At 33.1% G+C, this 11,898-nt stretch overlaps 2 protein-coding genes across 3 annotated transcripts; both read right to left on the bottom strand.

Moving 5' to 3' along the window:
- Positions 1–246: 246 nt before the first annotated feature.
- On the bottom strand, positions 247–1,546 carry LOC106354196 (MICOS complex subunit Mic10). Of its 2 annotated transcripts, none has more exons than XM_022689176.2 (3): positions 1,299–1,546; positions 998–1,132; positions 247–452 (listed from the first exon to the last, which is right to left on the bottom strand). In XM_022689176.2, the coding sequence occupies exons 1-3, from the start codon at positions 1,429–1,431 to the stop codon at positions 439–441; spliced, it is 282 nt and encodes a 93-aa protein (XP_022544897.1). In that variant the 5' UTR covers positions 1,432–1,546; the 3' UTR covers positions 247–438. The 2 variants fall into 2 exon arrangements, with proteins under 2 accessions (XP_022544897.1, XP_013649529.1); XM_013794075.3 differs by having other exon boundaries at positions 247–456; positions 999–1,132.
- Positions 1,547–4,572: 3,026 nt separating this feature from the next.
- LOC106354194 (patellin-1) lies at positions 4,573–6,969 on the bottom strand. Its single transcript, XM_013794074.3, has 4 exons — positions 5,713–6,969; positions 5,383–5,510; positions 5,152–5,287; positions 4,573–5,066 (listed from the first exon to the last, which is right to left on the bottom strand). Exons 1-4 carry the CDS (start codon positions 6,859–6,861, stop codon positions 4,809–4,811), a joined length of 1,671 nt encoding a protein of 556 aa, XP_013649528.1. The 5' UTR covers positions 6,862–6,969; the 3' UTR covers positions 4,573–4,808.
- Between the last annotated feature and the right edge of the window lie 4,929 nt (positions 6,970–11,898).

Below are 11,898 nucleotides of genomic sequence, written 5' to 3'. Positions count from 1 at the left end.
CGGTGCTGGGTTCGAGTAGGTTGGCTTGGACCGGTGTAGCCAATTTGAGCTTAGAGTTTTGTCTGGTTTGTTTGGTTGGCCGATTAGTAATGTGGGCTTCTGTTTGTGGGCTTCGGCCGGTAATCTTTTATAAAATCAAAATTTGGTGGAAAAAAAGAAAGAAAGTAAACCCTGTTGAGGTTTGAGGATTTGTTGTTGTTTCTTCATTGCAACTAGAGTACGCTGATATAACATTTTAGAGGTTAATTTGTTCAAAACGATTAACAGAATAAATAAAAGATAATCAAGGTTTCACATTTTTGGCAGTAATCTCAAAAGACTCTTCATCCCTTTGGAAGGTAAGTTTAGGAAACATTTCAACAAATCATTTGTGTGATTCTGAAAACCCTGCTGATCTTCGCATGGGTTCACTTACTTCCCGCTTCATCATCCTCTTCTCTACTCTTCTGCTGCTGCCTGCAACAACAACAACAAGGAGTTAAAGAAAAAAAAAGATTTAAATAAACCTCATGTTCCTCTTCTTTATCATGGATCATTTGTTTCACATGGTAAAAACCCCAAAAATGACAAATATATAGTCATGGACAATCGTGACGTCTGTATTAGCCAACACTAACATTTGCAGTTAGAACCGTTTGTTGTATAAAAGCTGCAACTACAAATCCACGATATAAATACACGTAAACTCTATCTCTCGTTGTTAACTCTAGTAGCAAACACTACAAATACAACACAAAAAAAGCCAAGCAGTTGTTTTTTTTCAAGAAGCAAAAACCACTAACACCAAGAAAATCCTCAGAATAAGGAACCAATGTTACTCTAGCAAGGAGGGATGCATGTATCTAGAGATGTGATACCAAACCACAAAACAAGATTCCCAATTTACTATTAACCATCCATAATAAACCTTTCTAATCTCAGACAATCTCTCAAACATTGGCTCCCCCAGTAATCAATTTCCGATTCCAATTAAAAAAAAAGAAGCAAATCCGACTAACCTGAGATACAGAAGAAGTGTCTGCTACAATGGCAGGAGGAGGAGCATCAAAAGCACGAGAGCAATCAGTGTATGCAGAGCCAATACCAATCCCAGCACCAAATGCAATCGACGCCCATCTCGTAACAGGACTCCCTACAGTAATTCACAAACAAACACTTTTAAACCCTAATTTTTACCAATCGTGTGTTTCTTCAATTCGTTCTAAGATCCCAAAATCGCTAATCATCACTAAGTATCTATCATCAATTGACTACAAGTATTGATAAAAAAAACGAGAATCGAATTGAAAACACGGAACTGAAGAAGAGGAGACCGGCGAAGGCGCCGCCGAGGGAGGAGTAGACGAAACGGCGGGTGGTGAGATCGATGCACGCGTCCCACTTAGCGTTGACATCGTATTCCGGAGGCACGATCTCCTTCTTCTCTCCCATTTTCTCCGATTTGATTCTTCTGGATGAGTTTGGTGCTTTCCGTTGTTGTTCCGTGATTCCCCTTTCTCGGATTTGCTTGCTGCACACTAGAAAAATGGGCTTACAATTGGGCCTAATTGAAGTTACCATCAGGCCGAAACCTTCGGCCTTTTTGGTTTTTATATGATTACAATAACTTTTTATTACTAATATTGTAGTCACAAGTTATAGCCCTGTTCGTTTACCTATTGCGCGATTGATCGCAGGTCGCAAGTTATTGTTCGTTTTGTTGTTGTGTAACATGTGATCTGTAATTGGTCGAATGTCGCAAATCGCAAGTTGTTGTTCGTTTTGATGTCGCACGACTGATCGCACGCAGGTTTTCATTCAAGTTTCCTGAAAAAATAGCGACTAAAAATTAAAAAAAATTGATTGCTCGATTGGTTGTAGGTTGTAGATTGCAGGTCGCGCGACATGTAAATGAACATAGTTTTAGTCGCAGGTTTAGTCGCAGGTCGCACGATACGTAAACGAATGTAATTTTAGTCGCATGTCGCAGTACACGTAAACGAACAATTCTATATTAGAATCTTAACCGAGACAAGTTATTACAGAGGGATAGATAGATACGTTGAGGCAGTAAAGGAGGCAGATCTGTCAGAAAAAAACAAACGAATATAGTACCAAAAACATTGTTTCACGTGGATCTGTTTTTTATTTTTTTGAGAAAGGATCTATTTTTTTTATCTTTGATTATCATTGGATTCTTTGGAATTGATGCTAAACTTAGAGAGCTAATTAATATTTTAATTTAACATAGACTTTTACTATTGAGAAATTATATAACATATTAGTCGGACAACATATAATACATATTAGACTTGAGTTGTATGTTTAAAGTTCGGTTTGTTTCTTGTGATTGGCAATGATATAGCAAGCACGAACCATGCTCATTTCTTACCTTTGGTATAAACATTAAGATTCAACGAAGATTAACGAGTATTTGAAAACATTGATGTGTAATGCCGAGCTTTATCTGTCGCTAGTACTAAAACGGTGAAACGAACCAACCGATACCATAAAGTTTATTTACAAACACATACCTCTCCATTTATGGAAGTGAAATGATCAACAAACCTCAATTGTGTTATGTAATTCAGTTGTGTGAAAATGAGGACCTTTTATTATTTCTTTGTGAATTAAATACGGAAAAGCAAAAAGGAAGGCTAACGAGGAATTGATGAAGAAGCACATGCGACGACTATGGCCAGAAGTGAATGTGCTCAAATTTCATTCATGGCTGTTTGTGTTGTGTCGGTCCACGCATGTCACTCCCTTTTCTATCGCTTTACTATTTTTATGCATTTTTTATAAGCTCCCAACTGTCATCGGACCCGACATTATGATCACTTCAGTTCTCATACATGTTTAACCATTAATGCGACCATTGTCCACAAAAATTCATGTTTTGTACTAAAAACATTTCAAATTTTAAAAGAGGGTTCGATCCCAAGATAAAATGGTGGCGGTTCTTAATGGACTTATTAGGTTACTAAACCGTTTTATTTCTCAAAGTTACACTCAACTCAAAACTGTTTATGAAGGTTTCAGAAACTATGTCACAAACAATCTTTGAAGAGGTTCAGAACCCTTCAAAGAGAGAAGTTTATAAATAGGTTCTGAATGGTTCATAACCTGTTTTTGAACTCTGCATAAACTCAGAACAATGCAAATTAGTCTGACCATATTAATATCTGTTTTCAAATTAACATTTTCTCCATTCCTGGAACTTTCAAATATTCTTGGTGAGTCAGATTCTAACTTTTTATTCCTTTTAGGATGGACTTCCAACATTTTTTTGTTATTGAGAAACTGGAATCAACATGTGGCTTTGAATTAGATACACGATTTTACGATTTATGGTTAACTAGCAAGCTACTTTGTGTAGAACTTAGAGATACTTTTTCAGTTAATCACGGTAAATAATACATGGCCAGTTAAGTTTCGAAATTAGTATCAAATACGATTTGAATGTTATTCCTGTCTCATCTGGCACATTTGCACATAATTTCAAAAATTATTATAGTACTGTCCTTTTCAAAATGAATGACGTAAGTTGATGAATGAAACAATGACATGTATATCTTCATATTACAATTTAATATTTCTTTATTTTAAGATGAATATATATGTTATGATCATCTTAAGGCCGTAGTTATATATCTATTTGATAATCATGGGATTAGACTTGAACTTTAGACTTATTTCATTTATGAGTAGCGCATAATAATCAATCATGATTAGTTTAAATAATTTAAATTATTTAAATTATTTAAATTATCCTAAAAATATTTAATTTAAATACCTTTTAGTATAATTTTTTATAGTATAAACATAGTTACAGTTACCAGATAACTTGATAAGTACGGTTATCTAGTTTTAGTCTTTTATATAGTAAGACCACACTACATAACTCGTGACTGGTTATGAGTTATGACTTATGATCGGCTAGCCACACTACGGAACTAAATATTATTTTCAACAAATACGTAAAACTTAAAATATATTATCTTTGGTCTTTGAAATTGCAATTCCAAAATAATAAATCTGCTGAAATATAATGTACTTAAATTTATAGAGTTTACAGTTATATATTTCTTAATGTCAAATATAATGATGTGTGTTTTGATTTCGTCTCTTATCCACGAATTAAATTTGTCCATATTTCAACAATAGGGTCCATTATCACTTAATGTCTCATTCAGTGTTATCATTTCCATGGATTATACAGAGAGGGGCCTTTTTCATATTTATATTCATACCTCTCTATCAATATTGGTATAACAAGAAGTCTAAAACCAGTCTTGAGTCTCTTAACACGTCTCTTCTCCTTATCTTATTAAGTCACATGTATCCATTGAACATTACTTTCATATATAGTTATTTATGATAATATACCAGAAAAGAATTACACTTGTTACTCTTTTAACTGTTCAACGATTTGGCAACGGGCATTTTTCCGAATGTTTGACCTTTGTTTCAGAATCATTTTATGAACAAGAAGTTAAGATAAAAGATAGAGAAAGAAAAATATAAATACTAAATACATTATGATTTACACAGATTGTACAATAAAAAGGTAAAAAAAAGTAGAAGGTAAAGTAATGAAACAAAGTTTATTTTTTCTTTTGCTTTTGGATTTTAATCACATATTCTCCACACACAAAACAACCCCCAATACTCAAAACAAAGCAAACACTTCCAGCAAACACACAACCACCTTTTGAGATTTCAAAATTACATATCAAATAACAAACTAAATTAATTAATAAAAAAATTGTTCTTCCAGATAACAAAATAACCATTCTTCTTCTTTCAATATGGTCTCATATTTAGTTTCAAATATCAGACTTTGGTTGAGTTTTGAACCTGTAGAGCACTTTCTTCTTCTTGGAAGTCTGGTTATCGATTGTGATCACAATCTTTCCCGGTTCACCCACCTTAAAAGAATCGGTTATCACCGGTTCATCGGTTAATCCAATCTTACGGTTTTTAGAAACTATCACAACATAGCTTCCCTCTGTGGTAGGTTCAAACTGAGCTCCATAACTCACATCTGCACCCAAAACCCTAAGCTCCCATGAGAGTGTGCAAGCCTGCCACAATCCACACAAAACTTCTTAATTAGCAACAATTTAGATTATGAACATATTGGTAATCAAATTCTGAATATATATATACCTCAGAAGCAGGCAACTCTATGGTGTATTTGGCTGCTGGTTTAACGATGGCTTCAGTGACGGTGTCTCCATTGGTTGAAGGAATATCTTTGCTAAGTCCGCCGTATTTAACCGGGACTTGTTCAGGAGAAATGTATCTGTTTTCAAATCAACAAACATGTGAGCTAAGTGACAAAAAATAGAGATATTTCAATTATGAAATGGTAAAAAGTACTTATTAATGGTTAATTACTTGAAAATGGTATCAGCAGACTTGGATGGACCAGCAAGGACCATCTTGCTCCTAGTCTTTGGTGACGTGATGATAGATCCGAATGTTTTGTAGTAAGGAATGTACCACCATGGGACATTGATGAACAACTACAAAAATAAACAATATTTATAAAACTTTTTTTTTTTTTTGAAAAAAGGGCAATATTTATAAAACTTGTAAGAAGTAAATTAAAGACTAAATCACCAGCAGTTTCGGCGTGACATCTTTGACTGTAATTCTAATTATGTATTGAATAATAATTCTAACTCTAATTATGTAATAAATACACTTCTTGAAACTATTACATACCTCTCTAGTAGCGAACTCAGGATAGTTGTCTTCGAACTGCTTGACGGCGCGTCTGATGAACTGCCACAGGGCTCTCTTGCCAAGTCCAGGAGCGTTCCTGAAGTCACTGACGAATACGAACGAAGATTTAGCATCGGGGCTACTGAAATCAAGAGCTCTCACACACTTCTCTTGAAGCTGGATCCTCCAGTTGAGGAACTTGTTGAGCTTCTCCTTGTCGGAGAATAGTTCCTTGTTCTGAAACTCCCCGTAGGAGCTGTAGATCACAACGTGACCTTCCTTGTCCACTCCGTGAGCGAACACCATCTTCTCGAACTCGCTGGCCTCTTCTCCCGCCTCGGCTTCGATGAGCTCGTCGATCTTGTTCTCCTTGCGCCACTGGACGGTGTTTTTCAGCATCGTTAAGGCTTCCTTGACCTTGAAGTCTCTCGCGCGGAGGAACTTGAGGAGGATCACGTCGGATCTCTCGTCTTGGAGGAGAGGGACACCGTAGATCGAGACTTCCTCCGGCTCCACAGGCTCCGCCTCGGCGACGACGGTGGTCTCTTCGGCGGTGGATTCTTGAGGAGTGACGGAGACGATTGACTCTTCTATTGCTTCCACGGTCTTGGTTCCGTCTTCTTCACCACCAGTGGCTTTCTCGGTGGTTACCGGCACAGCTTCTTTCTCCTCCGGCTTGGTTTCAGCCGGAGCCGCCGCGGGTTCTGATGGTTTCTCCTCGGTCTTGACGGCTTCTTCTTGTTTCTCTTCTTCTTTCTTCTCGTCTGTTTTATCTTCTTCTTTAGATTCCTCCGCCGATTTCTTCTCCTCAGGCTTCTCTTCCTTCACCGGAGGCGGCGGCGGAGCAGTGAATTCACGTTTGTTCAAAGCCTCCCTCACGAGCTCCTTGAACTCCTCAAGCGCCTTCTTCTCAAGCTCCTCAGGGGTAAGAACAACCACCTTCTCAGCTACAACCGTCTCTTCTTCTTTCACCGGAGCAGCTTTCTCAGCCTCAGCCTCTGCAGCCACCTTCTCATCCGAAGCAACAGGAGGAGTCACCTCCTTCTCAGGCACTGGAGCAGGAACAGTTACCTCCTTATCATCAGTCATTGGTTTCTCCGCTGAGACAACGACAACATCAGCCGACTTCTGTGCCTCTTCTTGAGCCATAAGTTCTTGAAATTCAAGAAAAGAGAGCAGAGAGAGAGAAAGTGATTAGAGAATATGTTTTTTTTGGTGGGGAGAGAGAAGGGAAGAAGAGAGGTTTTTATAAAACCAAAGGCAGAAGGGAACACAGACTGGTCGGAGCTGTTTCTTGACAGCTCATTCGAACGTTTTCTCAGTGGGTCCGTTTCTTTTTTTTTCCTCCAACGGCCGTCTTTTGCTTCACGAATTAAGCCACTTCCTATTTTTAATAGATTAACTAAAATCACATTTTATATCAATTCCATAAATAATTAGATTATTTACTACATCAATATGTTTCTTATATAAGCGATATATTTTCTGAAAATATTACCCTATATACACATACTTGTAGAATCTGACGATTTAATACTTACACATATATTGATGATATATCATTGATTTTATTGAAGATATTATACCCGCTTTTCTCCCACATAGTCTTCAAGATTCTTTCTGTGTGTCCTAAATGGTTCTGTTTTAGTTATTACTTAAATATCAAATCTTTACAGTTCAGGAATACAATTTCAAACAAGATATAAAAGAAATAATGTTTGAGTCGAGAAAAATGGTGGAATCATTTTGACATTTGTGAAAGGGAAATAAAAGGGAGGTAGCATGCTAGTCTTTGTTTAAATAATGTTTATTTTAAAGTGGGTTTGAAATCATGACACCATGTTATGTCATCACGCAATTCTTCTATATCACCTGCGAAAGTTTTATCAACTCTCCTCTTTAATGTAGCACAAAAAACTATAGATTTTAAGTTGGAACCAGTCCGTATTTCAGTTAGAGCAACATTATTGGTGAGATGAAGAGAGAGAGGGAGAAAGTCCCTTATTCTTGTTTTTTTTTTTTTTTTTGGTCATTAGAGAGTAAGGGATAGCCCTTAATTAAGGGCTTTTCCCTTCTCTTTCTTCCTCGGTCTCCACTCTTTTTCCTTAAGGGATGTCTTAAGGGACTCCCAATAATATTGCTCTTAGTGCTAGAATTTTTTTTTTTAACATTAGAAAATTTTAGATGTCAATCTGTCATGAATTCCAAATATTTAACTGCAATTGCATAGTAAAAGCATTTTCAATGGAGGTTTTAATTCTGGAGTTCTAAATATATATATATATATATATATATATATATATATATATATATATATATATATATATATATATTTATATATCCATATTTGTGAGATTTTTAATTTTACGAGAATTCAACCCTGAATATTTGAAACTATATATTTTGAATTGGATTTCTCGTAAAATTTAGAACTTCACAAATAAATAATAATGTTAATATATATACATATATATGTATTTTTAAAACTCTGAAACTAGAATCCTCCGCTTATCAGTAATCAAAATAATTAATATTATAGATTTTACCAAAATAATAATTAATATGATAGATTAGCGGCGTTCTTTGTTTTTTTGGGCAGAGATTAGCGGCTAGCGGCCTTTGCATGTTATATGTCCAAAGGATAGTACTGTCAATCCAAATAAACATTTTAGTCCATTTTTCATGTTGTTGCCGTATGAAACCGTACGTTTTACCTATACTTTAATATAACTAACTTTCATTTGCAAATGAAGTCTTCAGATCATATTCTAAAATACGGTCTATACGGTTGTATATACGGTATATATATGATATACGGTGAAGAATTGTACTATTTTATGATATACGGTAAAAATACTTTTTAAATTATACAGTCAACTATGCGAGATATGTACGGTAAAAATACAGTATATTTAAAACATTGCCTGAATATAAAATTTTTAATTATTCATTTTATTCATTTGTCAACTAATTATTGGTTTTAGGGGAAGAAAGATAATATAATGATCCAAAGTTTTTGATTTTCAAAAGTCTGATTCTCACAGTTCAACTCGGTTGTCTAGCACCCACATAAATAGCTAAAACAATAGAAACGACCTAGCACGTAAAGAAATCCTCAAATGATTCTATCTGTACAATTAAATCTACAATATATGTCGGAACCATTGTTGATGCGTTGTTTTTTTTTTTTTGCTAAAATTGTTGATGCGTTGTTGCAACCTACAACTTATGGATTATTGATTCTAAACTGATTGCGAAATCAGATCATAAGGGGAAATTCCAATAGGTATCAGAGCTGTCAACCCTAGAGGTTGGCGTGTATATCCCTAAATATCAACTTTTTCATTTGCCAAATAAGAAATCAACTATATGGTAATGCATATACCAAAAAGATCTCCACAAATTACTAGAATTATTGATAAAAAAATAGAGGAAAAACTAGCTATAATCGTATTTAACTTCAGAAACTATTTGAAAAAGTAAAGTTGGTAGACCCGGGAGTGATCCCTTAAAGACTCCCTCATCGGTTGCTTTTGTCAAAAGAAAAAGAAGAAAGAAGTTGTTTGGTTGGTTTTGTTCATCGCTGGTGACATCTTATCATTTTACATTTTTGCATTGTATTTAGCTGTTTTCTCTTTTTTCTTTCTTTTTAATAAATAACCCACTTAACTTGTTTTATATATATAATTGTAACAAATGATTGATCGCAGTATATATCCCCTATATATTAAAAGAGAAGCATTAGGACATATTTTTGTAGCCACATGTCATCACCACAATCATTCTTAGAATCTTTAGAAAAATATGTTGGTCCATATAAATATATAATAAGATTTTTATTAAACTAAGCATAAATTAATCATAAATGTTCTTCGTTGTTTCCTTAAATAAAAATCACAAAATTACCTAATGTGACTAAAGTATATATGACAATTAATGATTTTGAATAATAAAGATTTGATAAAAATCAGTCTATTCTCTATCATTTTTAATTCATTTTAAAATAAATTAAACAACCACATTAACTATATAATAAAAATTTAGATTTTTTCGTATATTTTATATTTTGAATTTTAAAAAATGAATATAAATGACTAAAGTTGTTAAAAATCTCACTGAATTTTTTGTGATCCATGGTTTAAAATTTATGTTATAACAAGATACAAATGATTACGAAATTACATAAGTAGGAAGTCTCATTTAATAAATATTATATATATGCATATTAATATTTTTTTTAAAATAAATTATATACCATATAAAATACATAAATATTTTAATTTTGAATTTGATTTGAAATTTTTTCATAAACATTTTGAACAATTATTGACAACTTAATATTTAGATTTTAAACTTTGCATTGAATGTTCTTAAAATTATAAATTACTAAAACTATTAAACATCCCATATTTTTTTTATTGTTATCAATGATTTAAAATTTTTGTTATAAAGAAATACAAACGATCAAAAATAATATGAGTATAAAATATTTTTTAACAGATGTCAATATTAAAAATGTACTATATATCTATGTTGATATCATTTAAACTTAATTTTATAACATATAAAATATAAAAATTGTTTGTCTGGATAAATAAAATTTATTTAAGTATATGTACCAATTTAATTATATACGTAATAGTTACTAAATTTTTAATTATTCAATATATATTTATTATTTCATAATATGTAAAAAATATATAATACTTAAAAATATTTTATATATAATATTCATCCCGCGCAAGGCGCGGGTCTTAACCTAGTTAGACATATTAAGAAGCTATTATATACTAGTTTGATGGGACAGATAGTTAAATTATATTGATTCTTAGATGCTAAGATCATCGTATCTGACTTTTCTTATTTTATCGGCGCATTCTTTATATTCTTCTTTAATTTCCATTTTATATATGAAGCAGTATGTTGTTGTTTACGCAATCATGGAGAAGCTAGAAACTAGGGGCAAATAGCCCATCGGGAAAAATGGTATCCGACAATTATACGTTAACTGTAATTTGGAGAATGAAAAAAAAATCGGTGAGGAAGAACGCTTCTTGTTCTTAATTAACTTGTTTGTAAAGACACCATTAACATTGCCCATCTTACTTCCATGACGGTGCATCTGCATCATTTGCCGCTTGTTTTGAGTACAATTAAGAACAAACTGAAAAGCTCAAATGTACTTATACAAATTTGAGTTAGGAGTGAATTTTATCATAGGTTTTGGTAATATATAAATGTGTTTTATTTGCTAATATTACGAAATCTCGGAATTACAAGATCACTTCAAATGTGTTACAAAAAAAAAAAGATCACTTCAAATATTTTATTTATTTATTAGAAAAGTTAGAAATTATTTATGTATAAAATTATTTTTCTTAGACAGAAATTATAAATTTTATTTAAATAATTTTAAGAGAATCAATAAAAAAATTTTAAAAAACTATTACATTTCTAAATTTTTTCCCAAATATATCGACCTATATTATGAAATTTATATTTGTATTAGAACAGGCCATTTTCAGTTCAGCGTTAGGATACAATACAACTATAAGTTTTAGTGTTTCACAGTGAGATTTTTTTTTGATAATTTGAATAGGGGTTCATCATGAGACATGGTGAGTAGTAACTAGTATGCATGCCATTTTTTTTTCAGAATCAAACGATTGACGATATTATAATGATAACAAATCCAAAGTATGTTTGGTTCCAATTTATGACCATTAGGAGACTAATACATGACGTGATCATGCAAACATTTCAATCCTGTATGGATGAACATGTCGTTACTATATCCGGAACCATTGTTAAAAGTTAAAACTACACCTGAAAATTCACAGCCTGATTAAGTATTTACGCAGTAAGTTTTCTGTAAGTTTTAGGAATGACGAGAACAAAAGTAAGGGAGAAAATCTTCCAATCGTGTCGCCTCGCCTATAAAAGAGTGGGTAGAAAACTCTTTTGCTAGGTACACCGCTTTAATTTTTTTTTTTTTGAGCAACTAATTTATATTAATAACTGGAAAAAAGAACGAAAGGGAAAAGGTTTGAACCCCATAGAGAGCTAACCCATTACAATGCTTGCAGAAATAGAATGGGCCTTGAGGGCTATTTTAGCTAAAAAATCTGTTTTTCTGTTCTGAGAACGAAAGATATACAGGAAGACCATAGAGTCAAAGTTAGAAGC

This window comes from Brassica napus, chromosome A7 (assembly GCF_020379485.1).
Source record: "Brassica napus cultivar Da-Ae chromosome A7, Da-Ae, whole genome shotgun sequence".
Taxonomy (NCBI): Eukaryota; Viridiplantae; Streptophyta; class Magnoliopsida; order Brassicales; family Brassicaceae; genus Brassica; species Brassica napus.
This window is presented reverse-complemented; position numbering and strand designations above follow the sequence as displayed.